At 34.5% G+C, this 27,280-nt stretch overlaps 1 protein-coding gene across 2 annotated transcripts in view; it reads right to left on the reverse strand.

Annotated features, from left to right (window-relative positions):
- Positions 1-25,934, reverse strand: part of LOC126823326 (rho family-interacting cell polarization regulator 2) — a 106,472-nt gene extending 80,538 nt beyond the window's left edge. Inside the window, exons 1-2 of one of the 2 annotated variants that reach the window (XM_050552098.2) lie at positions 25,784-25,934; positions 22,688-22,755 (exon numbers count right to left, since the gene is read on the reverse strand). Coding sequence is in view for 1 of the 2 variants with exons in the window: in XM_050552096.2 (XP_050408053.1) it covers positions 15,258-15,336 (79 nt within the window). In the remaining variant the exon portion in view is untranslated. Of the gene's footprint in view, positions 1-15,257; positions 15,352-22,687; positions 22,756-25,783 lie in introns of those variants that run through there. The other variant, XM_050552096.2, reaches the window with a different exon arrangement.
- Between the last annotated feature and the right edge of the window lie 1,346 nt (positions 25,935-27,280).

Consider the following 27,280-nt stretch of genomic DNA (forward strand, 5'->3'; position numbering starts at 1 on the left):
CTTTCAACTTCTTGATATCCAAAGACAAAACATAAATTTAATACACATATTTTTATGTGGTTTCAAAGTTAATTCACATTTAGTCTGTACTGTAGTAAGCAAGACACTTTATCCAAATTTGAAAGATTAATATTTTAAGACATGTACCACAATATAGCTAAATTTATTAAAACAAATGAAACTGTTTGAAAGACACAAAATCACATCACAGCTTAATTACTAAACATAAAACAGAAATGTTTTTATTCAAATTTAAAGGAAAATACATAGCGTAATAACGTATTCATTTATAAAGACAAATCAAACTTTTGAAGAAAGCTAAACCATAGCTTTTAATTAATCAACTTTCAGATTTATAGAGGATAGTACTCAAACATCAAAGATACAACAAATGCTGATAACACAAACTTCTACCAGAATTTAATACAACACACCAGAATTTAATACAACACACAAGAATCTAATACAACACAAGCTGCTACCAGAATCTAATACAACACAAGCTGCAACCAGAAACTAACAAGCTTCTATCAGAATCTAATACAACACAAGCTGCTATCAGAATCTAACACAAGCTGCAACCAGAAACTAACAAGCTTCTATCAGAATCTAATACAACACAAGCTGCTATCAGAATCTAAAACAACACAAACTGCTACCAGAATCTAATAATACAACACAAACTCATATCACAGCACAAGCCTATATCACAGCACAAGCTCTTATTACAATGCAATCTGATTTCAGAACAAAAGCCGATACCAAAAATGTATACCACAACACAAGCCTATACCACAACTTAAATACAAGAAGCTGGTAACAAAACACAAACTGATATCACAAAAAAAATTCTGATATCACAAGACAAACTGATACCAACAGAACCAATGTAAAAAAAAAACATTGAAATTATTTGAACTTTATTTTACTCTATAATCAAATAACATAGTTTTATGGATTAACTTTCATTCAAATGAGTGACAAGTTGACAGGATCACGATCACAATTAAAATATAGCTATAATTGTATCTTGTGTTAATTTGACATGACTAAAACGGCAATCCTATTTATTACTAGAAGTCAGTCATCAAAATACATCTATATAAATCACTAGTCAAAAACTGACAATCTATTTCCAGGTGATATTTTTAGAATAAACTTTTATACAGATTTGTTTTCATTATCTAATTTATTTCTCATTACGTAATAGAAACGAAATAAAGCAAAATGGGGTTGACATCCTACTTTTCTGTAAAAAAAAGAGGGGACTGCATTTGCATTAACCCTTTAACAAATGAATAGAAAATGATAAATTAAATGTTGAATCATCAATAGAAATATGCCAATATTTTCGTACTCTGTCAGCGCGTTTTTTACAGGTTGGTCGAGGTCTATCTGCAGGTTATTTATTTGGACGCAAGTGTTGAAATTTTGTGACTGTCCCTAAAGGGTTAATTATTTTATTAAATGAATAAATCCGTTTATAAAGAACTGTTTGTTACACTGAACAATAATTAAATTCATTTATTGAATTTCCTGTCCATAGTGAACCAAAAGAAGTAAACTATAAATACATTTAATAATAATATGCTCATTCATAAAGACCTATATCCACAAAACGTGCTCATGAAGCATAAAACACTAGCGTTTTATAATATAATTTAAACTGTCAAGATTTGAAGTGATTGAATGTTTGACATCAGTGGAAGTTTAAAGGTAGTTTATTCCACTTTGAAAATGCAGCAAATTGAGAACAGCAACCCCCAAAAGAAATTACATGTACATGTAACTACCCTCTGTGGAGGTTTTTTTCTGATTAACTAATCACATTGTAACTGTCAATAGAATTAATGTGTCATATTTTTGTCAATTTAAAACCTCACATGTATCTATAGAAAAAATTCAAGATGTTCTCATTCAGAATTCCAAGCCTTATATTATAAAATAAGGGGATACACTTCTGTCATATGCCAGTCAGGGCCAACCGTCTTTAATGACCAAACATGGCTATGATTATCCTCCACAAAAATGTATAAAATACAAATGCTTGACAGTACAGATTAGTGCACCCATAATGTAGACGCCATGCCAGCTCATGATTGGTGTTCTAACATAGTATACATTATCATCAACAGATGATTTTATTGTGTGTTTTGTTGATAATTAATGATGTATGTCTACTAGAACAATGAAAGTTCAGTATTTTAGAATTTTATCACTGATGAGAATAGGTCCATCTTCATTACTCTCTATTTGCTGTAACAAAACCATGCCAGTTGACTCAATGATAGGCCTAATGATACAACACAAATGCATTAACAATTCGGCCACCGAACACCCCAACTCAATTAGAAGCTGTTTTTCCATAAGTATATGTCTTTAGTCTATTTAGGTATAAATCAGTGGTTATATCACATTTAAGTTATAATTTTATCACAAAGGGAAATACAAACACTATCCTGATAATATACGTATTATTTATAATAATCACCTTCATGTTTTTATACTTATAATCCCATCAAATGAGGAGGGATTATTTCATAAACAATTGTCAGTTGACACACGAATGAAATTTGCTAGTCTTCAGAGGTTCAGATTTTCTGGGGATACAGCATCTTCAATAGAAGGCTTGATCTCGCTTTAACTACGTACATCTTATCAAGGCATTCACGTAATACCCTGTGCATATGTCGGCACTAATTTCTATTGGGTACAAGCCCAACTTGTGAGCCTATCAGATTCCTCGATCGTCTTGAATGCCAAGTCTCATGCTTTCAAGCTAAAATGTCTACCTGTGATAATCGAGTTGCAAAGTTCAAGGTTCATTCAATGTCAAGGTTTCTGTGGTGGTCGCAATGTCACAACCTCTGATTGGACGCTACTGCTCACGTGTCTGTAAATAACATAGCTATAAGTTCGGGAATTGTGAAGTGAACAAGCAACGGCCAGATGTTGTGAAACTCCCAGTCGTTGCTTCCGGAACATGGGTCTACAGGTACTATATATATATATGAGAACCCCAGAGCTAAATTAAGATGTTTCTTGGCTACAGGTACTATATATGAGAACCCCGCAGCTAAATTAAGATTTTTCTGGGCTACTATGGTACTATGAGAACCACGGCGCTGGATTAAGATTTGTCTGGGCTACTGGTACCGAAGGCCCCCCAAGAGCTGGATAAAGATTTTTCTGGACTACAGGTGCTACGAGAACCTCAGAGCTGGATTAGGATTTTTCAGGGCTACAGGTATACTGATCCTCTAGAGAGACAGTTACGTAATACAAATCTAGGAAATACAAAACAGAATTTGTTTTGTCGTAGCTTGTCTAGACGTTTATTTATTTGAACACTTTGTTAAATAAGAAAATTTAATTAGACTGGTACATATATATTAACTGAACACTTTTTTTTAGAATAGATAATTTAATTAGAATACTTATATTTTTAAATTATCAGCGAATTACAAATCATTATTCATATGTGGTGGAGACTATTGGACAAAAACTGCTGTTTATCGCAGCATTTCAAACCTTTTAAAATAAAAATACAGAATACCAACAATAACACCAACAACTTTGACTTTAAGAACAAAAAATACTGAATTCTCTTATCATTAAAAATATCACAATTTATCCAACTTTTAATATCACCATTCATATCTTTTCGCCATCGATTACAACAGCACACAAAAAAACCATACCCATCATTTTTTTTTTAAGATTAAATTATCCAAAATTTTGAAAAAAAAAAAAAAAAAAATTCAACTCACAATCTAAAGTAACAATACAAAATACAATGCCGAGACGGTCATACCTTTCAGTTTTTAAAATAATCCATTCCATTTATTAAGAAAATCCACATTCACACTTTTTCACAATCCAAATTAAAACGCTTTAAAGGACGACTTTTGGTTGTGAAATAATCTAATAAATTAATTGAGAATGCGGAACATTTAGGTAATTTAAGATATCAATCTTAACGGAAGTCATTTAATTTTTTTTTTTTTTTTTTACAGTAATTGATGCAGTGTAGTACTTGATGTTAGGTAATTAATGTAAGTAGGTCCACATACATTATAGATCTTATAAACAACTCGCTATGCATATTATACCCTACTTCTAATAAACATCTTAATTATAGGTTAATTAAAATAGCTAAGTCTCTAACTCAATATCATCAATTTAAATCAGCATTTCTACTATATATGCATTTCTACTCAAATCTTTCTAAAAAAACAGGTCCTATATGAACCAAGATCCGAACATGACACCATAGCAACCATCATGAAATTGTAATGTCCGAACATGACACCATAGCAACCATAATGAAATTGTGATGTTATTTCAAAAATCGAAGTCTGTCAACTAATGCGCAATTGTCCAAAGAACAAACATGTAAAGTTTCATATCAATCGTACTGAGATTAGTGGATCATTAGGCTTGTTTTTAACAGCTTTGTTACAAAAAATAAGAAGATGAATAACAAGATTGATCAAGTGTATGAAACCAGTTGAATAAAAGACTATTCCAAATGATCATTCCAGATCACTTACCACACAAATTATAAGAACAGCTTATGCCACTTCTCATTCAATTGGAGACCTAACATGATTACCAATTAATAGTATATCTAAGAGATCGACCAAATGAAGGCAGGTTAAATAAGGGCTATTAAAATCTACTATTGTCAATTCCATCAGAACACAGTAAAAGACATAAAATCAACTGGTCTGCTACCAACGATTTCTGATGTAAAATAACTCCCCTCACATCAACTATTCAACCCTCTGATATAAGCCAACAGTACCTGCACTCCAAGAATATACTTGAGTTTGGGTGACTAATAGCCCGTTCAGACGCTTAAGTTGAACTGGTTTAAAAAACCCAGGGATCGTCTGAACACAAATGTGGGGCAAATAAACCAGTTAAAAAAACCCAGCTCCCGACCGGTCCTCGAGAAGGCTTTTTATTTTAAACTGGTTCATCTTGGCCGTCTGAACGGGTTGGCTTAAAAAAACCCGGCTCCAGCTTGCTTTGAGCATGCGCAGTTTGCAGTAAGTTACATTCCTGTTATCGAAAGCGTGCGAGAACCGAATAAAGAATACGACCTTCCCATGCGTAGTTAACTCTAACCTCCGACCGAAGAGGTCATAATAGTTAAATTGATTTGGCTTATAGTATGTGTGAATGCAACACGATGCTGTCTTAAAAACACCGGCAATTTTGAACTGGTTTAAAAATAAGCGTCTGAATGGTATATAATAAATGTAGTTGAGTTTAGACAACCCACCAATCTGGCTGAGTTTGGGAGAGCCAAACCAACATTGAATGTTAGAAACTTGTCAAAGATATCTTGGTTTTATCAACTTCCTGGAAGTTATGAATTCAGAACAATACTATTCCACGTCTCCTCCACAACCAGGTTTACATATGACTTTGCACATCCAGGACGAATAAACATAACATCAGATGCAACATCTGATTCACTGGGAAACTTCACATACTTCACATAGACACCAATTTCTCCTTCACTACCAGTTATCATCCTCCATTGTTGTAAAACAAACCCTATAAAATCCTCAATATATATAGGGTTTTCAAATGACTTTCCACAACAAATAAACAGAACACTCCATAACTTCTCATTAACTGGGAAACTACACATAATTACCAATCTTAAAAAAAAAAAAAAAAAAAAAAAACAACATCTGAAACCCCCAAAACAAGATTTCAAATGACTTTCCGCAACAACTAAACAGAACACTCTATAACATTTCTTATTAACTGGGATACTTCACATAATTACCAATCTTCAAAAAAAAAAAAAATGACTTTCCACAACAAATAAAGAGAACACTATCTACCACTTCTTTGCAAAATTAACTGTTGAAATTTTCTATACATATAATAGGCCTTCAAAGGACCATCCACAACAAATAAACAGAACATCTGATCTCACTTCTCCTCACATAATTAACAAGTGTTGTACCTGTGTTGAACAACTACTCCATAGACCTGTTATACACTACAACAGTTACCTGTACCACAAACTTTAGTCCTTTGAATAGTTGTAAAACTTGTCACATGAACAAAAAAAACAAGATTTTTTTTTTTCTGACCTTCTAAATGTGATGTACAAATTACTACTACTCACAGGTAAAAAATGTCTGTGACCTTTAGAGGTCGGTGTTAGATGTTGTTATACTAAGCTGTGAGAAGTTGTAATCAGTTGATTAAAGGTGATTAAAATCAGGTAATTATACTGTATATTTACATCAGGTAGTTGATGTAGGAGGGTGAGTGATAAATGAAATGGGGGTTTGGTTTCCTACTTTTCTATACTTAGGGGGGCAGGGGACGGGGGTGGTCAAAATAACAATAGTAATAGAGTAATCAGATGGAATGGAATAGAGTTATGTATCTAGGACTTGGAGACTGGTGGTGGGGGTGATATAACGATAGTGTGTAACAAGTGAGAGAAATCAAATGAAATGGGGTTCATTTCCTATTTTTCTGTACCCATAGAGCTAATGACGAGGGGGGGAAGGGGAGAGGAGGAGTCTGAACGGAATTTGACCACTTTTGGACTGATATTCCTATTCGAAATTCAACTTTTACAATAGTTTGCATGAAATTCCTCAATCCATCAGATAACTTCAACACAACTTCAGGATTTATAAATTCCACTCAGATTTTCAGGAACTTCCCGATTAAATAAAGGGTGATATCACAACTTATTGGATATCATGTGTCCAATGAAGAGTGAGCACTACCTGCCCTGTGCACAACACTACTTACAGCTAAATGGATTAATACCTAATTTAAACAAACATACAGCAAAATGGATTAAAATTCAACTATCAAAGATTTCTCCATGTCCACAATTACCCTGCGTATATTCCTTATCACCACTACTAATAGCTAAATGGATTAACATTCAACTACCCAAAAATTCTATGTCTAGCATTACCCTGCATCTGTCTATCCATCCAAACAGCAGCAAGTTTAGCTAGCTACCCACCACCTACTGACTCGACTGACGGCAGTGGATTAAAACAGGGATTAAGATGGATTAAAGGATTTGTAAGGATGGACAGGCTAAGTTTACTCAACAGTTATTTGACCTTTTCAAGATGAATCTCATAATCCAGATTGTCAAGATTCTTAGAGTAGTATCCTCACCTCCTGACAATTGATACAAGTTCAATAATAGACTTATTAATTTTAGACAGGATTCTGATAACCAAAGTCAAATTTAGAGTCGAAACATGCAAGAATAATTGTTAAATACATATATTGAGGGCAAAAAATATTAAGCTTTCGGTCCCATTCAACACAAATTAGGTCATTTCAGGACTAACATATGGTATAATTTAATTTCAAGCAGTGATCAGATCCTGTAATGAAATGTAATGGAGTTGTACGCCCTACTCCGACTTTGCTAATGAAGATGGACATATGCCATACAGTGAACTATAAGGGAAATTTTGCCTGGACTGCAGCACTACGACCTACTCTTATATTGAATTCCAACTGACAATGGATCTTTTACGTGCATGCCAATGTATACACGGGACCTCAGTATTTCATCCCTTACGAATGACTAGACAGCTGTCCTTGTCAGACCCTCATACGGGCATACGCCATACAGTGTGCTATGAGGGAAATTTTGCCCGGGCAGCGGCACTATCGCCTACTCTTATATCGAATTCCAACTGCCAAGGGATCTTTTACGTGCATTCCAATGTATACACGGGACCTCGGTTTTCCGTATCATCTGAAGGACTAGACAGCTGTCCTTGTCAGACCCTCCATCCTGCACCATTGACAAGAGGAAACCATGCTGGAAAATCCCGATGAACTTTCTCAGTAAACATCAGGATCGAACCTGCGACCTCTAAATAAGTGATCCAGGGTCTTATATACTTAGCCACCGTGGTTCCAGATCCGGTATGGGGCCAGTAGTAGCCCCACAGGGTAAATATTGTGTATCCTTATGATATCCCAGTAATATGAGGTTTAACGCCTTTGATATCACGATATGCCAATAACAGAGCGATTCCACCTCACCTTGTTATGATATTATAAAATTACTAAATTAGTCAAACTATTTAACCCCTCCCTTAATTAACATATAAAATTAATACTCCTCTACAGGTATTTGTGAAACTGTTCAACTCCCCCTGTATAAAATAGCTACTCCTCTACAGGGGTTAGTGGACCTGCCCCCCCCCCTTTCGATATCAAGATATCATGAAACAATTACAACCCTACAGGGATTAGTGAAACTGCCCCCCTCCCCACTTCCCCCAACAAACCCAAAGTCCCTTAATATCAGACATTATAAAACTGAAAATGAAATGGGGTTTAACATCCTACTGTTCTGCACTGACTGGGCTAATGAAGACGGACATACGCGATACAATGTGCAATGAGGGAAATTTTGCCTGGGTAGTGGCACTATGACCTACTCTTATATCAAATTCCAACTGCCAAGGGAGAATCCCGATGAACGTTCTCAGCCAATGCAGGAATCCATTATTAAACTGGTAACAGGGGTTAGTGAAAGTGTAGTCAAGTAGGTAAAATAGTTTACATTCCAATCAGATTTAATTAATTACCCAAGTCAACTTGTGTCAATACTCGACCCGAATAAATCAGTAGTTTTATAGTTTCAACAGGTAAACTATAATTAGTTTATCTCGTTAACCTTTACACAGATAATCTTACAGGTAATAGTACTTTACAGATCACTTTCAAACCATTTTGAATTAAGAAGGATAAAAGTAGATCCCTTGTCACTCCAAAATCTCTTCTACAAATATCACAGTCTTTTAATCATAAAAAAATCTTAAAATTCTAAATCCAATATTCACACAGAAAACAGCTAACCATTTTCACCCCCAAAAACTGTAAAAAAAATTATATGCTAAAAAAATCTGGATTTTTAAATACACATAAAAATTAATTCACACAAAAAAAACACTTAATGGTATAAATGTTTACCTCACAACAGCTGATCAAAACAAAAATGTCCAGTTAAGGCTATAAATTTAACTATAAAAGTATCTTTGAATTTTCGAATCCAATTCACATACATGTATATCACAGCTAATAATCTTCCACCCAAAACTCCTGGACAAAACAAATGTTCAACTGAGTCTAAAAAGTAATCTCAGACTTTAAACAACAAAAAGTCTTAAAATTTTAAAAATCCAAATCACATCAGTATTCCTCTGAAAAACTCCAGTACAAAAGAAATATGTCTGACTGAGACTAAAGAGATCTGTCCTTTATCGTTAATTACAAATGTCTTAAACTTTACAAAGATAACAATAAATCAGTATTCACCAGAAAAACCTGTTGTACTAAAAAAAATGTTTGTACTACTGAGGTTAAGAAACTTACACTTTTTAATTAAAAAAAACCTGTTAAAGTATGTTATTTTACCACAGTCTGTAAAGAATGTATTGAGCTATTTAATTGGTATTTTAGTCCGTCTGATGTTTGAATTAAGTTATATATATATTTATTGAGAGGTTCCCTAGGTTTGTGGTCGTAGTTCTAACAGTCGAACATACCAAACATACTAGTGTCACAGCTAACAAGTAGATTTAAAATGGTTAATTACGAACAGATTGTTAAAGTCTCTTGTCGTCATTTGAAGGATGTTAAATCCCTTACAAATTACAACAATATTAAAGATGCATTATGTAAGAGATAAATCTTCCTATTGCAGGTCTTTGGACCTGAAATGTTATCTAAATTATTAATTGGGCATTTATTAACTTATCCAGACCATAATCAACTCTTGATGCCATCTTATGTGTCAGATTTTCATTGGATTTGAATCCAATCTGCTGTTCAACATTCTGTTGATGATAAAACGCAAAATGGATAATCGAGACTTTGTTAATTATGGTGGCTGTGCTCACAATGACAATCCAGGCTACAAAGATTTTAAAATAAGGTTTTCTCGGCTTAGAGTGAAGCAATTTGAAAGTGCTGAAATTTTCAGCATATTCCCTTTACATCATTTAGTTTTTAACTATTAAAGTGAGAACTGCCAGCTCTTTATCTCATCTCCCATAATGTATCTTTAAAAACAATAACACTTACTTATTGAAAACAGCTACTAGTATAGAGTAAACAATAAAGTGGGGGACCCCTCGGGACTACATCTTATCGTTAATGCCATCCGGTGCAAATGTTCTTAAAGTGTGAATCCATTTGAATTCATTGGCTTTCCTTACGGCATCGTTTATGCTGTTATCTGGGTCAGTCTTAAAAAGCTCTATAATTTTAATCATAACATTTCTACTCGTACGTCTATCTAAGTTGAAGTGTAGTGCGACCGGCTTTGGCCTGTTGTGTCTAATATCTGCATAGTGTTCCTTTATTCGTTTTGAGGTTTGCTTTCTCCTACGTACGTATTGTTTTTTTCAGGAGCATGTTAATAGGTAGACTATATTTCTACTTAAACAATTATAGCCTGGGCGGCAGGAATATAGAGGGCCACTGCACATCCTCATTTAAGCCTGAAGAGTTCGAATAAGAATGAAACTAGTAGCTGAGAGAAATCTGGGAAGGCTGTTCGCCTATTTACAGATTTTTTACAAGCTACTAGTATATTTAAGGCAACATTTCGAAGAGTATTCTCTCAACATTAGCAAAATGAAATGAAATGAAATGGGGTTTAACGTCCTGCAGTTCTGTTCCAACAGGGCTAATGAAGACGGGCATACACCATACAGTGTGCTATGAGAGAAATTTGGCCCAGACAGCGGCGCTATGGCCCACTCTTATATCGAATTTCAACTGCCAAGGGATCTGTTACGTGGACATCAATGTGTACACTGGACCTCATATTTCGTATCATCCAAAGGACTAGACAGCTGTCCTTGCCAGGCCCTCCGTCCTGTACCACTGCAGGGCTGCCGACAACCAGTATCGCAGCACAATTTGCGATACATATTTTGTCCGTTGTTAATCAAAAATTAAAATGTAACGTTTTTGATTCTTACTGCGAATCATTAATATGCCTGTCATTTTGGATATTGACACAAAGATTTATCCACATTTCTCAACACTTTCAACGTGTATAAAATATCAAATAAATTTTATAAACAAAACGGAATTCTCCGTGTGACATTTTCTTCTCAAACTACCCAGACTCAATTCATGATACTATATAATACAGGGACATAACTCTATGAATCGAGACTATTAAACCGGAAATAGGGAATCAAGTAGTACCACTCACGTTGCGAGACATGTCAATTTCGAGTAATTATATCAGTATTCAATTTGAAAAAAAATAAATTCAGTGTATCCCCCACGTATTGTAAATAAAATATAAAAAATAAATACGTGTAAACGTATTGTAAAGTGAGAAATCAAAGTAAGAATTCCCGTAAACTATTATTGTTTATATCGCGTGCGTCTAGTTAATCGAGATTATTCGTAAAATACCGCGTGCTTCCGATTGAACAAAAATAATAACACACGATAAAAAGCAGACGAAATTGTTTTCTAACAAAGAAATAAGAAGCCACTGCCAAGAATTGGCTTCAGACATAAGGCCTAACAAAAGTCTACATTCATTCAGAAATGTTCACAGCTAGCTGTAGAAGTGCTAAAATTCTAAAAAAATCTTAAGAATGAAATCTAATCATTTGCTATCAATTAAAATTAAAATAATCTTGTTATTTAGGTGTTTTATGTTGATTTGAAACTGAAAAACTGCTAATCAATTTTTAAATTTGCTAATCAACTTTGGCAAAATTGGACTTTTTGATTAGCAGTGCTGCTAATCATCTGTGAAAAATTACCGACAGCCCTGTACCACTGACAAGGGGAATCCATGCCGGAAAATCTAGATGAACTTTCTTGGCCAACACCTGGATTTTCTTTTCTTAATCAAATCCACGTTAAAGCCATGAAAAATTAGACATTTCTAAAAAAAAATGAAAATGATGATTATTGCCCTGATCTTATGTTGGGGTAACGGAGTGTCGTCAAATCATGTTATGGACAGAGAAAGATGGCTGGGGTTTTAAAGCTCACTCAACACAAAATTAAGTCATTTTCGAACTAACAAATAGTAAATTTTTTTTCAATAATTCACTTTCAAAACCCCTCAAACAATGATCAGCAGTATTCAACGAGACCTACAATAGGCAGATGTACATGTAGCTCTTACATAATGTACCTATTGATCTCATGAACAATGTTTTGTGTAAAAGTTAAAAAGGATAACTAAGAGCCTTTGAGAAGAGCAAACATTTTTTTTTCTCTGACAAAAAAGAAGCAAAGTTTTAATAGGTGTTCCCATAAAAACCTAATTTCAAATCAGAGTGGCCATTTTGCCACTTTAAAGCTCAAGGGTGTCTCTTTAACAGATATAAAATGTACTTCAATAATTTATACGAGTCATTGAAGTACAGATCAAAGTACTTTACATAATCTCATGAACGATGTTCTGTTTAAAATTTTAAAAGTTAAATATTGGGACTACTGGCAAGTGCCTTTTTTTCTTGATTATTTCCTTCTCCCACAAAAAATAAGAAGCAAAGTTTTAATACGTGTTCCCATAAAAACCTAAGTTCAAATTGGTGTCGCCACATTGCCACTTTAAAGATCAAGGGTGTCTCTTTAAGAGACATAAAATGTATATAATACTTCAACAATTTATACCAGTCATTGAAGTACAGAGCAAAGTACTTCACATAATGAAGAATTTATTAGGTTTGAGTGAAGGAGTTGTTGATTCAGATCTTGACATTATCCACAATAACTTGTGACATCAATGAAAAGGTTGTGTTTATATAATACTTAACTTGAGCAGGGTACTTATATAAAATATACAATAACTATTATTAACTTGTTTATGGGACTGGAGGTTGTGGTGGTGTGGGGTGGGAGAGAGAGAAGGGGTTTAACACGTACACGACACAAACTAACACATGGTTCAATATTATTTCTATACTTCGCTTGCAAGTTGCGGTCTTTAGCAGTGGGAGGAAACCGGAGGACCCGGGGAAAACCCACGAGGTTGGACAGACAACCCTACTCCATGTCACGTACAACCGAGGATTCGGAACCACCCCAGTTGACTCAATGACAGACCTTACGATACAGCACGCACATGCTAACCATTCGGCCATCCAATCCCCCGAGGAGAGAGTCTGCGTAACATCCCCTCTCACACAAACTAGGTCATTTTGGGACTAACACATGGTTCAATTTTATTTCATGGATTAGGTCTTTAGCAGTGAGAGGAAACCGGAGGACCCAGAGAAAACTCACGAGGTTGGACAGGTGACTAACTCCTTGTCAGAATCAAATCTATGCCAACTTTGCTCAACGACAGACCTTATGATGCAATGCGCACGCGTTAACTACCAAACATCCCCTCTACACAAACTATGGCAATTCGGGACTAACATATGGTATAATTTAATCTTAAACAATATGCTTGCTCAGAGAGAGAGAAAGGGCTTAATGTCCATTCCGCACAAACTATGTCATTTTGGGACAAACATTATGTGATAAAATTTTATTTCAATAATCTGCTTGCTGAAAGAGGCAATTGACAGTAGGAGGATACCAGGAGACCCAAGAGAAAATCCACGGGATAGGGTGGATGGCGAGAGAAGTGTATCTAGATTTTCCCTGATCACCATTTAAAAGGATGGTTTGACTCCATGATAGTACATGACAGGGTTGTCTCTGGCTCCTCCGGTTTACTGTTACTGCTAAAAAAAAAAAACAACTTTGCACACAAGCAAATTATCAACCTATAAATATATATGTTTTCTCTCTATCGAATAAATTAAAGACAGCTAGTTATAAACTTACTAAATATATCTGCCCTTGGGACAATCGAGAAGAAATTTATAACAAACTGTGAACGCCCAGGAGCCAGAGTTATTTTGAAAAAAGCCAGATCATCCAAATAGTGAAAATCATTCTATATTTTAGATCAGTGTTCTTATATAATTAAAGCAAGGCAAAGAGAAATGGGGTTAATCTAGGTCACTTCAGGACTAATATTCTGTTAAATTATATTTTAACAATTTGCTTGTGCGTAGGTGTATTTAGTTGTGGGAGAAAACCAGAGGACCTGGAGAAAACCCAAGAGGTTGAACAGGCGAGACGACTCCTTCCCACATTTGACAGAGATTATGTTCAAACACTCACATAAAACTATTCTTCCCCACCCCCATGTATATTTAACATTTGGGTATAAAAAAAAACAGCAATGCATGATGTTTGGGCTGGCGTGTATGAAAAATATAGCCCATTATTATTACTACATTTGTGTAAAATGATAATGTAAAGAGAAAATGTTAAAAATTTCAGTCAATTTATTCCGTCAATTTATTTCAGTCAATTTATTCCAGTCAATTTATTCAATTTATTCTGACACCGCACCCAGTTATTTAAAAGAACTCTTTGATTTCTATACTCCCCAGCGATCCAACCTTCGTTCTTCAAGTGATCGTAGCATATTGAGGATCCCCAAATATAATAAGCGTTCTGGTGAATATGCTTTCTCCGTCAAAGCATCAAAAATGTGGAATGATCTTCCAAAAACTCTTAGAGAGTCCTCTTCCATCCAGAGCTTTAAGACTAACTTAAAAACCTACTTATTTCAAAAATGTTTTTGAACTGTTTTGTTGTGAATGCGCTTAGAAACAATCATGTGTAATGAAGCGCTATATAAATCGAACAATAATAATAATAATAATAATTTCAATCCTCATTTCAATAACATTGTAGCCTCGATTGCCATTACTATCATTTTTACGGCTAATCACCACCCGCAGTTGAACCGTAGACCGGATTTAAATCAGTTGAAAATCCAGAGTATCCAATGGCATGGAGAGTTGATTATAGTCTTGTCATGTTAATTAATGTCTAATTAATAGTTTAGATAACATTTAAGACACAAAGGAAGACCTGCAACATTTAGCTCTTGCATAATGCCTGTTTAGTGCGTAATAATTAAGGGCACAATAAGCCAGATCATTCACATGTACTGGTACTTTAAAAGCCTATTTTATATACATGTATAAACAACCACATTTGGCTGTAAAGGAAAATCCACAGATGAAAAAGATAGAAATATTATTCATAGATATTCAATAATATTCATTAAAGAGTCACAAGTGATTTGGATGTCTTCCCTATCAAATTGATCATTTTTTATCATGTTTCCAAATCAGGGTTTAAAAATTTATAAATGCACTTACCAGATTTAAAATCAAAACTTTCTACATTATAACGAGACGGCAAATCATGTACACTCCACGATAAATTTCTCTTCTTCATCTTCTATATTCAACGTTAAACGATCGGCACGCAAAAAGCTAATCCATAAATTTATAATTCACAGTTTTTGAAATATTACTCCAGAAAACCTGTATGTAATTTAACATTTTTAGATCCTTTCACAAATTAAAACCCCAGTCAATATCAATAGGTTCCACTGTATAACAAATCCACAGAATTGTTTTTTGCAGGTTAAATGTTCAGCCCAGATGCATCCAAAATAATAGAATCCATCAAAATCTTGACGAGATCAGAGTTAAAGAATATGATCTCCTGGTAAACATTTTCATTAAAATTGTAATAAACACATAAACGCCCACAGATAGATCACCTGATAATTAACGGAACTTGACAATTAGTGATAGAAAATAGTCAATCTGGGTTTTAAAAACTGTTAAAATTGAAATAAACAGTTAAATATAAAACCCGAAACTCGATGAGAAGTAACAAGGACTAGTCTATTTAGTGATGTAAAAAAAAATATAACTAAGCCAATGGCTAGAACCACCCCTGGCTATTTTATCTAACCGTTTATCATCAAGGTAATCAGTCGACTTACCTAAAATTAGTATCAATGTATTATTACTTGTACAGGTATTAACTGAGAGGAGAAATACAGGGAGTAGAAACTTCTTTATATCTGAGAGTCGGGTGGCCGAGAATAAGGCCCGTTATATATGCAAAGTCATGGGTACAATCCCATGTGTAACCAGGTGTATTAATGTATTAACATCTGTAAAGGTATTAACTAAGAGTAGAAATACAGAAAGTGAAAACTTCTTCATATCTGGGAGACGGGTGGACAAGAATAAGGCCTGTTATATATGCAAGTCATGGCTTCAACCCATGCCTGGACATAAGCCACAGACTTTGTCAGACACAAATTATCACACAACATATATATCATAATAAAAACGTGCCTGACAAAATCTGTGATATGTGCCTTATGTTCAGGCCTGATTCAATCCCATTTTTAACCTGTATTAACGTATTAACCTCTGTACAGGTATCAACTGGGAACAGATAATGAAATAGGGATTAACATTCTACTTTTTGTAATTTATACTAAATGAAATAGAACCATATTTTGGATTGATATTCCTTTTAGGGAAGATTCAACTTTCATAAAATTGTAATGTTTCAGGGATTACACATCTCAAATGACAATCAGAAACAAATTAAGCGATAAAAAAAGGGTCTTTATTTCTTTATTTTCTTAGGTCTATATTACCGGTATATGAATTTCAAATAACACTAGATTTATTTTATGAAATGAAATGGGGTTTAACATCCTACTGTCCTACTCCTACTCGGATTATTAAGACAGGCATCATGGCATATGCCTACAGTGTGCTATGGGTGAAATGTTACCCAGACAGAATCGTTAAAGCCTACTCTTATTTCAAATTCCAACTGTCAAGGGTTCTTTTATGTGCACGCCAATTTTTACACAGTATCTTGGTTTTTCTTTCCATCTAAACAACTAGACACTGTCCCTGTCAGGTTCCCTCTGATCAAAGAATAGAAGAAGATAATGAGATGTATATTAGAGTCTCCACTCCCTTCATTTATATACCCAGGTAGAACAGGTATTTAGTAATCATTATATCTCTACCTGTAATTAGAGAGGTGTTCATTTCACCTGAACATGTAGTTCATATTAATTAAAACATTTAACTTATTAACTATTTACATAACACCATTATCTTCCAGGCACTGACCATTTCAAATCAAATCATTGAACCGATGACCTCATAATTAGTGAGCCAGCATCATACTCGGAAATAGCCGTGAAAATTCCTAGCAACTTTCCGGTGTGCTCTTTCCTTGTTTGTAGCGCAGGAAAGAGGGCCAGAAAAAGCACAGTGTCTGGTTGTTTGGGTAGAACAAATAAAAATGGTGTGTCATTGTACAAACCCCTTGAGAGTTTGTATTCGATGACGAGAAGATGGAACTGCCGCTGTCCTGGCAAAATATTCCTCATAGCACATGGCATCTGCCTGTCTTTGCACCGCTCGTGCAAAAAACTAAGATGTTAAACCCCATTCAATATGATATGCCCATATTCGTTAGCCCGCTTGATAAAGAAATTTAGGACAGTAAAAACCCATTTCATGTGGTATGCCCATATTCGTTAACCCGATAGGTAGAAAAATCTAGGATGTTTTGTATGACCATATTCGTTAGCTCGGTTGGTAGAGAAATCTAGGTTGTTAAACCTTATTTCATGTTGTATGCCCATATTCGTAAGCTCGGTAGGTAGAAAAATCTAGGATGTTAAAACCCTATTTCATGTGGTATGCCCATATTCGTTAGCCAATTTGATAGAGAAATCTAGGACGTTAAATTTCATGTGGTATGCCCATATTCGTTAGCCAATTTGATAGAGAAATCTAGGACGTTAAATTTCATGTGGTATGCCCATATTCGTTAGCCAATTTGATAGAGAAATCTAGGACGTTAAATTTCATGTGGTATGCCCATATTTGTTAGCCCTATAGGTAGAGAAATCTAGGACATTAATGCATATTTCATGATAATGATTAATATGGCTGTGACTACTTGACCTTCCATCAGATAATATATAGGATAACAATAGTTTAGTATCTACTTTCACCTATTGTATCAACTCAGGTAAATTATACTTATCTTATCTCTCACCTGTGTCATTATTATTTAATATAGTCATTAGGGGGCTTTAATTTAATTATTATTCAAATCTTAATTTTAAATGACAGAATACATTCTTCTTGGTCATATAAAATGAACTGGGGTTTAATGTTCTACTGTTCTGCTCCGACTGGGCTAATGAAGACGGGCATACGCCATGCAGTGTGCTATGAGGGAAATTTTACCCAGACAGCAGCGCTATGGCCTACTCTTATATCGAATTCCAACTGCCAAGGGATCTTTTACTTGCACGCAAATATGTAAACGGGACCTAAGTTTTTCATATCATCCGAATGACTAGACAGCTGTCATTGTCAGGCCCTCCCTCTCTTGGTTATATAAAGATAAGAACTGTAGAATAAAGAGATGGAATCTACATCAAATACATTAAGGAATAGGTGCTGCCCCATGTTAAATCTCAAAATGACCCAAGTATTAACTATTATATTGATCAGATATTATATGTGATTTAATGATCGTAGTCGAGACATTCAGTAATATAATTAACACTGCACAAGTGTGTCAGCCCCGAGAGTTGTTTCAATAAATTACTCGATGTCTTAAGATTGGGACCATTTAACAACTTAATGTATAGACACTATCTCGCATGCGCTTTGCAATGAAATACATCACGCGAGTCCAATATTTCATCTAGTATAAATAATGTACGATTGGCAAGATGCCCGTACATTATTTGGAATTAATGGTATGCCAACATCGAAGGCTAACATCAAACCTGTATTTTAAATCTAGTTTAATGGTCGAGTATGAGGCTCTAAGATATATACTGATGTCCAAAAGAAAGTACACACACTAAAAGTATGACTAATTTTTGTTTAGGTTAAAAACATTTGATAAAGCATTACTGAGTTTGTCTCTTGCGTCCAAACTCAACATCTCTAAGCAAAATAAAAATGTGAAACAAATTGACATTTTACCCAAATACCGTATACCATGGAAAAACGACTTTGGTTGATGCAGCACAAAATGCACAGTGTATAATTTCTTTTGGACATTAGTATATATTGATATTGCATGAGTGCTATATCTATATATTATGCAATGTCTTGCACAAGACCATAAAACAATCTAAAATACAGACACTATCCATCATGGGCATTGCAATGAAATACATCACGCAAGTCCAATATTTCAACTAGTATAAATAATGTACAATTGGCCAGATACCTGTACATTATTTGAATTAATGGTATGCCAACATTAAAGAATAACATTAAACCTGTATTTTAAATAATAATAATAACTTTATTTAATGAGGCAACGTATTTAGTTTGCAAAAAAAACCTAATCTTCCATAGGTCCCTCCTAAACTACAAATACATATATACATGTAATATCATGATAAATTTAAAATCATTAGAAATGCAATAGCATTTTAAAGTGGGAAGTTTGATAAGTCACTCCCAAACTCCCAAACTACAAAACATATACATTATACAAGTAGAATATAGGAAGAACACTATAATCACACACAAATAAAATAGAATGCAATTGCAAGTTAAAAATAATAAGTATGTCATCAGTTGAATATTATGGTTCCTTTATAGTGTGCTAAATAAATGAGTTTTCAGTTTAATCTTAAAATTTTCAACATTTTTACACATCTTTATATCAAAAGGCAGATTGTTCCATAAAAGACATGCAGAATAATGAAAAGTACGTTTCATGGATTCTGTTTTGCATTTTTGAAGAAAAAGAGATTTACTGGTCTGTGAACGGAGCAAGATATCCGTTTTGGAAACAAGAGATTTTTCAATAAAATAGAAATTTAGATAAAGTGGAGTATTAAATGTAATAATTTTGAATGATAAGACAATTTTATTGTAAAGAATCCTCTGTGTAAGGGTAAGCCAACCGAGTTTAGTAAATAAAGAGGTGGACGGAGTTTCAATCGGTGCATTAAGAATAGCTCTTGCTGCCCTCTTTTGTAATTTTAAAAGAATGTCTAATCTACTTTTGGTAGCATGTTCTTTAGACATATCTGCTATCTGTCATACATGTTAGTCTCAAAATAACCAAGTATTGTGTTAACCAGAAATTAAACTATTCTATTTATCAGATCTAATCTCCTGTTACATGTTTATCTATATTCATGACATTTAAATATAGGCCTGATATTGAATAGATTAATTCTAATCTGATGTTAATATATAACTATCTAGTTTAAAAACCCTATCTTATAACATATTAAATAGGCATTATATAAGAGCTAAATCTACCTATGATATTGCACGCCTTTTGTCTGGCTTCAAATGTTATATAAATTATTAATTAGACATTAGTATGGCTTAGTCGTCTAGAGTGTCACACTTCGAGTTCTAGTTGGTCAGTCACCTCTACCTTACGATCGTATGTGGCTTGGAGATAGGGGCACCTTCTTAACCGAGTGGGTTTAATTCGGGTACTTCCCCGTTTCATCCCACATGACAAGCCTATAATCAACTCTCCAAATCATTGGATGACTGAGATATTGAATGGATTGGACTATCAACACCATTTAGCCAGTAAATATAACAATATTAGATGTTACTCAATAAGAGAACCGACAGTTGATATTGGATGGCTGAGATATTGAATGGATTGGACTATCCACACCATTTAGTCAGTAAATATAACAATAGATGTTACTCAATAAAAGGACCAACAGTCGAGATTTTGTTTATTAGCATGTCAATGGTACTTGATAATCGGGTTATTTCTTGTCAAACTCATAACTTGGCTCTGAATAAAGTAATTTCAATATACTGCTTTTTAATTATCTATTTCTGAACTACTCTTTGTCGATTTCCAACTGTCAAGGGTTCTTTTATGTGCAATTAAAAAGCATCTAGTCTTTTGAATAGGACGAAAAAAAAACCTGGTATTGTGTATACTATAATGTTTTTGCAGCATTTCAAAAATGCCTTGACAATTTGAAATCGAAATAAGAGCAGACTGCCAATGTTCTGACAAAATTCCCTCATTTGGTGAAGAAGAATCAACAGTTAAACCGCATTCTACTCCTTTCATTACTGTGAAAAGGAATTGAATAATTTTTTTTTTTTTTTCGGCCAATGCATGGATCGAACACAGGACCTTTAGGTTAGCGAATCAACGTCTTATGCACTGAGCTACTGTGGTTCCCTATTTACATGTACAAAGATATGATGAATTGTTGAAAGTCAGAAGCCAACGTCACTGGTAACCATAGGCGTACGAGCTGGGAGGGCTGGGGGAGCGACCGCCCCCCCATTTTGGGCACCAAATGCTGGGAAAATTTGGGCACACAATTGTACTTTGTAAAAGTTGTATAAAAAAAATATTGTCTTCTTGAATGTGTCCAATTTAACAGCGAATTTATTATTATTATGTAACATACTAAGAACCTAACTACATTTTTTGGGCACCAACCACCACCGCCCCCCCCCCCCAGTCAAAAATTTCCCCGTACGCCTATGGGTTACCTTTGCTAAAATCTTTTGATAGGCCTCTTTTTGGTTTGATTCATTCCAAGATGGGAGATTATCTACCCTTGCTATTTTGATTTTGTTTGAATAGCGTGAAATAAGCCTTGGAAAATATTTAAAGTTACAATTTCATGTTTTTAAGTTATATTTTTAAAATGTATTAAAATAAAGCCCTAAAATAGATGGTATCTATAAACAGTCCTACCTTGTTAAAGAATAATTCTATTAATCCTACAATTCACTATTGCCAGTTGAGAAATTGGCAAAAATATCATTTTCAACTTCAAATTCAACCGTTTGAAGATAGCTATTCCATGGTGGGGAATAGGAAAACAAGGGAGGTAATTGGGAGGTAATTGTGTTTTTATTTCCAGTGTGAAGATCTTTAAGTGTATGAAAGATAACCTATGATCGTATAATAGTGAGTTGACATCCTATTGAGCAAAAGACATAGAAATAATTATGTTTTGACTTTCTTAGAAAATATGAAATTGTAACTTTAATTGATCCCTGTTGGAGTGGTGTGGTATAAAACGGACTGTTAGTTATAGGCTTAATGGGGGATTGAGATGGCCTTGTGGTCTAAAGTGTCACACTTTGAGCTCCAGCAGGCCAGTCACTTCTTGCTTACAATCGTATGTGGCTTGGGAGATAGGGGCACCTTCTCAACCTTGTGGGTTTACTCCGGATACTCCTTGGTTTCCTCCAACAGGAAAGCCCCCTGTGTGTGCGCTAAACATAATAAAAATAAGATAAATTGTTTGTGATATCACCCTTGTTAAACACTCTTAGAAGAAGATTATAGGTTGTATTGGGTATTTTGATTGGTTTTCCAATGAAATTAGACAGGAACCTTGTCATTGGTGGAACTAAAGATCTGGGCCCTGTTTCACAAATATTCTCAGACTTCAGTTAAGAATTTACTCAAAATTGTTTGCCTTATTTTAACTAAAATATAGCCATTTATAAAACTTTTGATGTTAAATGTACCAAAACATCAATAAGAAACTATATTGCAAATTGTTATGTTTCTGAATCAAAGACATTTTTCATCAACAGTGATTGAAAGTTGAATAAATATATTTAACTTTAATCTGAAAATGCTTTGTGAAACCGTGGCCTGGTTTACCAAGACAAAGGCAAGTTTAGTGTCATCATGTAGATGTTGTTACAGACGAGGGGACAGGTGTGAGGAGATGAAGTCTGTGACTTACCTGTATTTTCAATCTTTGTTTATTTTAGTTCCACAACAAATATAAAATATCCTTTAAACACAAGAAAACTGAAAATGTAAAAAAAAACAAAAAACCTTTTGTTACAAAAAAATCTTTTAAAAGCTGTAAAGTAAATAAACTAATGATCACTTCAAATATGAGACATGTGAAGGGAGACAACTCCATTTAAAGTTCACACCTTTTATCCCACCTGCTATTCAATTCTACTCACAAGTCCGAAAAGGAATCTAAGTCGAATTTTAAAAAGTGGATTTGTATACATGTAATTTGTATAATATGAACAAACTTTTTTTTATCAAATTACCCTGGCAAGTTCACAGTGATAAGGCACCAACGATTACTAAGTAAGTGCTAAGTGAGTTTTGGGGATAGGCAAATCATGTCTCAAATGTCACACCGAATTGAAGATCTTCAAAACATTAATTCCTCTTTGACCGTTGGAGTCAACTAACTTTTCTTATGAAATAGAAATGGCTGAAGATGTACATTGTAAGAACTAAATCCAATTGAAACATGATCGCCACTTAATGATTTAGTTTAAAATAAGCTTAGTTCACATTAAAAAGATCGGTAGCTACAGTACCATAATAAACAAACTTAAAACAGTGATAACTTTACTCAGAACAATTATGGTAAGAATGTCCAGATCTATCGTAATCATACATAATGTATCTTTCAGCAGATCCCAACATTTTAGATTTAATGCTTGTTCAGTAATGCTAACACCTTTCAATTTGATGAATTTTGTGTTGCCATAGATACATATAAATAATTGATTTTTATTTAAAACTCGAGACAAGTATATTTATACTGATATATTAACGGCTCGTTTGCATTTTCACTAAAATATCAAATTTCTTACAGCTTAATCCGCGCTAAATATGTACTCAAGACTGATTATTTAACAGTTAATTAAGAAAACAAAATCAAAATACCAACACTACATACGGTCCCAGATTAGATTCTATCAGATTTACACTAGGCTCAAATTACAGCATCTTGTTATAGCAAGCAGAATAGATAGATGAAATTTAAATTTATGACAATTTTGTAAATTCTGAACCATTTTTGGACTGATCTTGTTATTAGAGATTAACCTTTCACAGTATTTCACATCATATAGATTATAAATACCATATAGCTACTCTGCTTTGACTAGAAAACTACATGAAAACTACATGTATATAATCTACATGTACATCACATAGATTTAATAAATACCATAATAGCCACTCTGCTTTCACTAGAAAACTACATGAACACGACCTTTATTGATTAAATACTTATATCTGTATTCATTTCTCAACCACAATAACAGTAATTTAAAAATCTCGACATGTATTATTTCACGCCTGATTTACACAATTTTAAGCTCCTTTATCACAGATGTATTTTAGTTAGTAGGTGTGGATGAGTAGTAGCTCTGGCTTCTAGAAAATCATAATCAAAGGGGAGAGAGAGAGAGAGAAATGGGGTTTAACATCCACTAGGTCATTTGGGGACTAACTTTATGGTTCAATTCTATTTCAATAATTCGCTTGCATGTAAGGGGGCTTTAGCAGTGGGAGGAAACCGGAGGACCAGGAGAAAGACAGAGAGAGAAATGGAGTTTAACGTCCACTCGACACAAACTAGGTCATTTCGGGACTAACATATGGTTTAATTTTATTTCAATAATTCGCTTGCGCGTAGGGGTCTTTAGCAGTGGGAGGAAACCGGAGGACCCGGAGAAAACCGACGAGGTTGGACAGGTGACCCTACTCCTTGCCACGTACAACCGGGGATTCGAAACCACGCCAGTCGACTCAATGACAGGCTTTATGATATAGCGCGCGCACGCTAACCATTCAGCCATCCAACCCCCCCGGACCAGGAGAAAACCCACGAGGTTGGACAGGCGACCCTACTCCTTGTCACGTACAACTGGGGAATCGAAACCACGCCAGTTGACTCAATGACAGACCATATACAGCGTGCATGTGCTAACCCATAATCAAAGGAGTAGGCTGAAGAGTAGGCAACCTCTTTAAAGGAGCTAAATCTCTAATATTTGGGACCTAGGAATTGACACAAATGGGTCTCAACACATATAATAATGTAATATGAATGTATATAAACTGATTTACATCCAATCTTTTCTGTTTTTACAGTAATTTCTAATCAGTTATATTGGTCGAAATATGCAAAGATTTCTAATTAAATGGCAGTCTTTGGCGTCTGGTTATTCCAGTCTACACCAGTAGTATTTCCTTATGGGATATATTTAGCCTCGTTCATCAAGTTGCTTCATTACAAATGGCGCTCAAAAGCATTTCAAGTGCCAATTTTTTAAAAATTTCATTTTGTCTTAAATACTGGATTCCAGAAGCCCATCCTTTCACCGTAAGATAACAAAATCAATGTTGATTTAAATTGACCAACAAGTCTTGTTTGCAATGTCGAAGACTGTGGATGATATTGAGTTAGAGACTTGCCTCCTACACAGATTCCAAATAAATAAAAGATTTGTTTTCCTTTAAATGAGTCAATTCCCCGATTGTAACTAATCAACTGTAGAAAAGATCTGTATATTTAAATTATATTTGGAATATGTTTAACCAGATCTATATCAAGTCATGTAATACAGGTGGATACCAATATTGTCCTTTAAACCAATCCAATAAAGTGGTATAACAGAGTTTTTAGGTTGAGTATAATAAATAGTATCTCTCTGTCTTTTAATTTGTTCCCAATTTAATTTTTTAATGTTTTATCGCACAATAAATTGTGAATTTGTGCGGATACATGTCACATGGAACGTAAAAGATTGCCCAAGCACCACTGTTCTGGTCTAGATTATTCTGCAGAATCTAGTAGACCTATACTGTTCAATAAACCACGTGAAAAATACAGCTCTATTCTATTTTATCATAAAATAATAAATCTTCGAAAGAAACAAATATATGGCACAAAATACCATTGTAATTGTAGGCCAACTCAACACGTTTCCGCTTTTATCGTGTGTAAAATGCGTTATGCCAATTGCATATTCATCTCCATTCTATTCATAAAAAGATGAGTCTAAAATCCACTTACCGTAACTAGATATACTTGGAAATCCCCTTTGTGTGTTAAACTAAGGTGGGTTTTTACCTAGACTAGACCAATAGAGCGTATCAATGTAAACACATAGTACATTTATCTCGCTACCTTGTTGCAATGTGCTGTTTGAATAAGAGGGCTTGACAAAATGGCTTCCGGCTCTTACTTTCTCCTCCCTTGTTATTGTCTACGTATATTGTGTATTATGATGCTTTTGTATTGGTAGTTCGATATTGACGCCGTGCAATATGGTGCTAATACTGTGCAATATCTTTTCATCTCATTATTATGAAATGTATTGTTCATAATAGAATTTTCTGACACCTTTAGAATAGATGTGAGCGCTTGTTGATATGTAGAGAGAAAGAGAAGTGGGGTTTAACGTGCACTCGACACAGACTAGGTCATTTCGGGACTAACATATGGTTTAATTTTATTTCAATAATTCGCTTGCGGGTAGGTGTCTTTAGCAGTGGAAGGACAGGCAACCCTACTTCTTGTCACGTACAGCGCGCATCCAACCCTCCTTTATTGATATGTAAATCTTGAAGTTTAAATATGGAAAATTATAAAAGGAATTATAGCTACATGTATAGCTCTTGAAACACACAGCAACAAACAACCGTTTCCATGGCATTAAAGAGGCATTAGATAAGAATAGATAAAAAAAACTGACAGTTCTCGGTATAATAGTTTTTTAAAAATGATAATGAAACGGGAATATGTTGAAAATTTCAGTCAAATTACTTCACTCTGAGCCTAGTTATCGGCGATACACTAACACTGTAGCCTCGATTGTCATTGCTACCGTTGTTACGATAATAAACAAAGTCTCGATTATTAAGTGAACTGCAAAAGATACAGGACACAATTTTATGAAATATAACTGTTTATTACTGACGACATGTCGTTTAGCAGTGTGCTGAGCATTTAGCACCTTTATAAAGATGCATTTATTTAAAATTACTCAAATGTTGCGTGTAATAAACAAAGAAGTGGAGGGGGTTTGCCAGGTTCCTGAGAAAATGTACCCCCCCCCCCCGGCTTGAATTTTTTTGAGAAATACATTGTCTCTAACATACACATTGCGCTTTTTAATCAGAGAAATCCAACATCCTGTTTGACGTCAATTTTTTTTATGAATTAATACGATGACATTGTGATTCAATTTTATTGATGCAAAGCATGAATTGTGATATCACATATGTCAATATCATTATCTCGCGCTGTGAGTGCCCATTGTGTCGCACCATCTGACGATAAAGGATAAAGCACAATTATGACACTTTTCTCATGAAAAAGGTTGTTTTACAAAACAATTTAGGTAGCTGAGCAGCCCCCCCCCCCGATCCGTCCCTGTATCATCGAAATTTTGCCCGGACAGCGGCGCTATGGCATACTCTTATTTCGAATCCCAAATGACAATTAAAGGGCTCTGCACTTTTATGTGCACGCCAACAGAACCTCGGTTTTTCGTCCCATCCGAGCGAC

Source organism: Patella vulgata, chromosome 6, assembly GCF_932274485.2.
Source record: "Patella vulgata chromosome 6, xgPatVulg1.2, whole genome shotgun sequence".
NCBI lineage: Eukaryota > Metazoa > Mollusca > Gastropoda > Patellidae > Patella > Patella vulgata.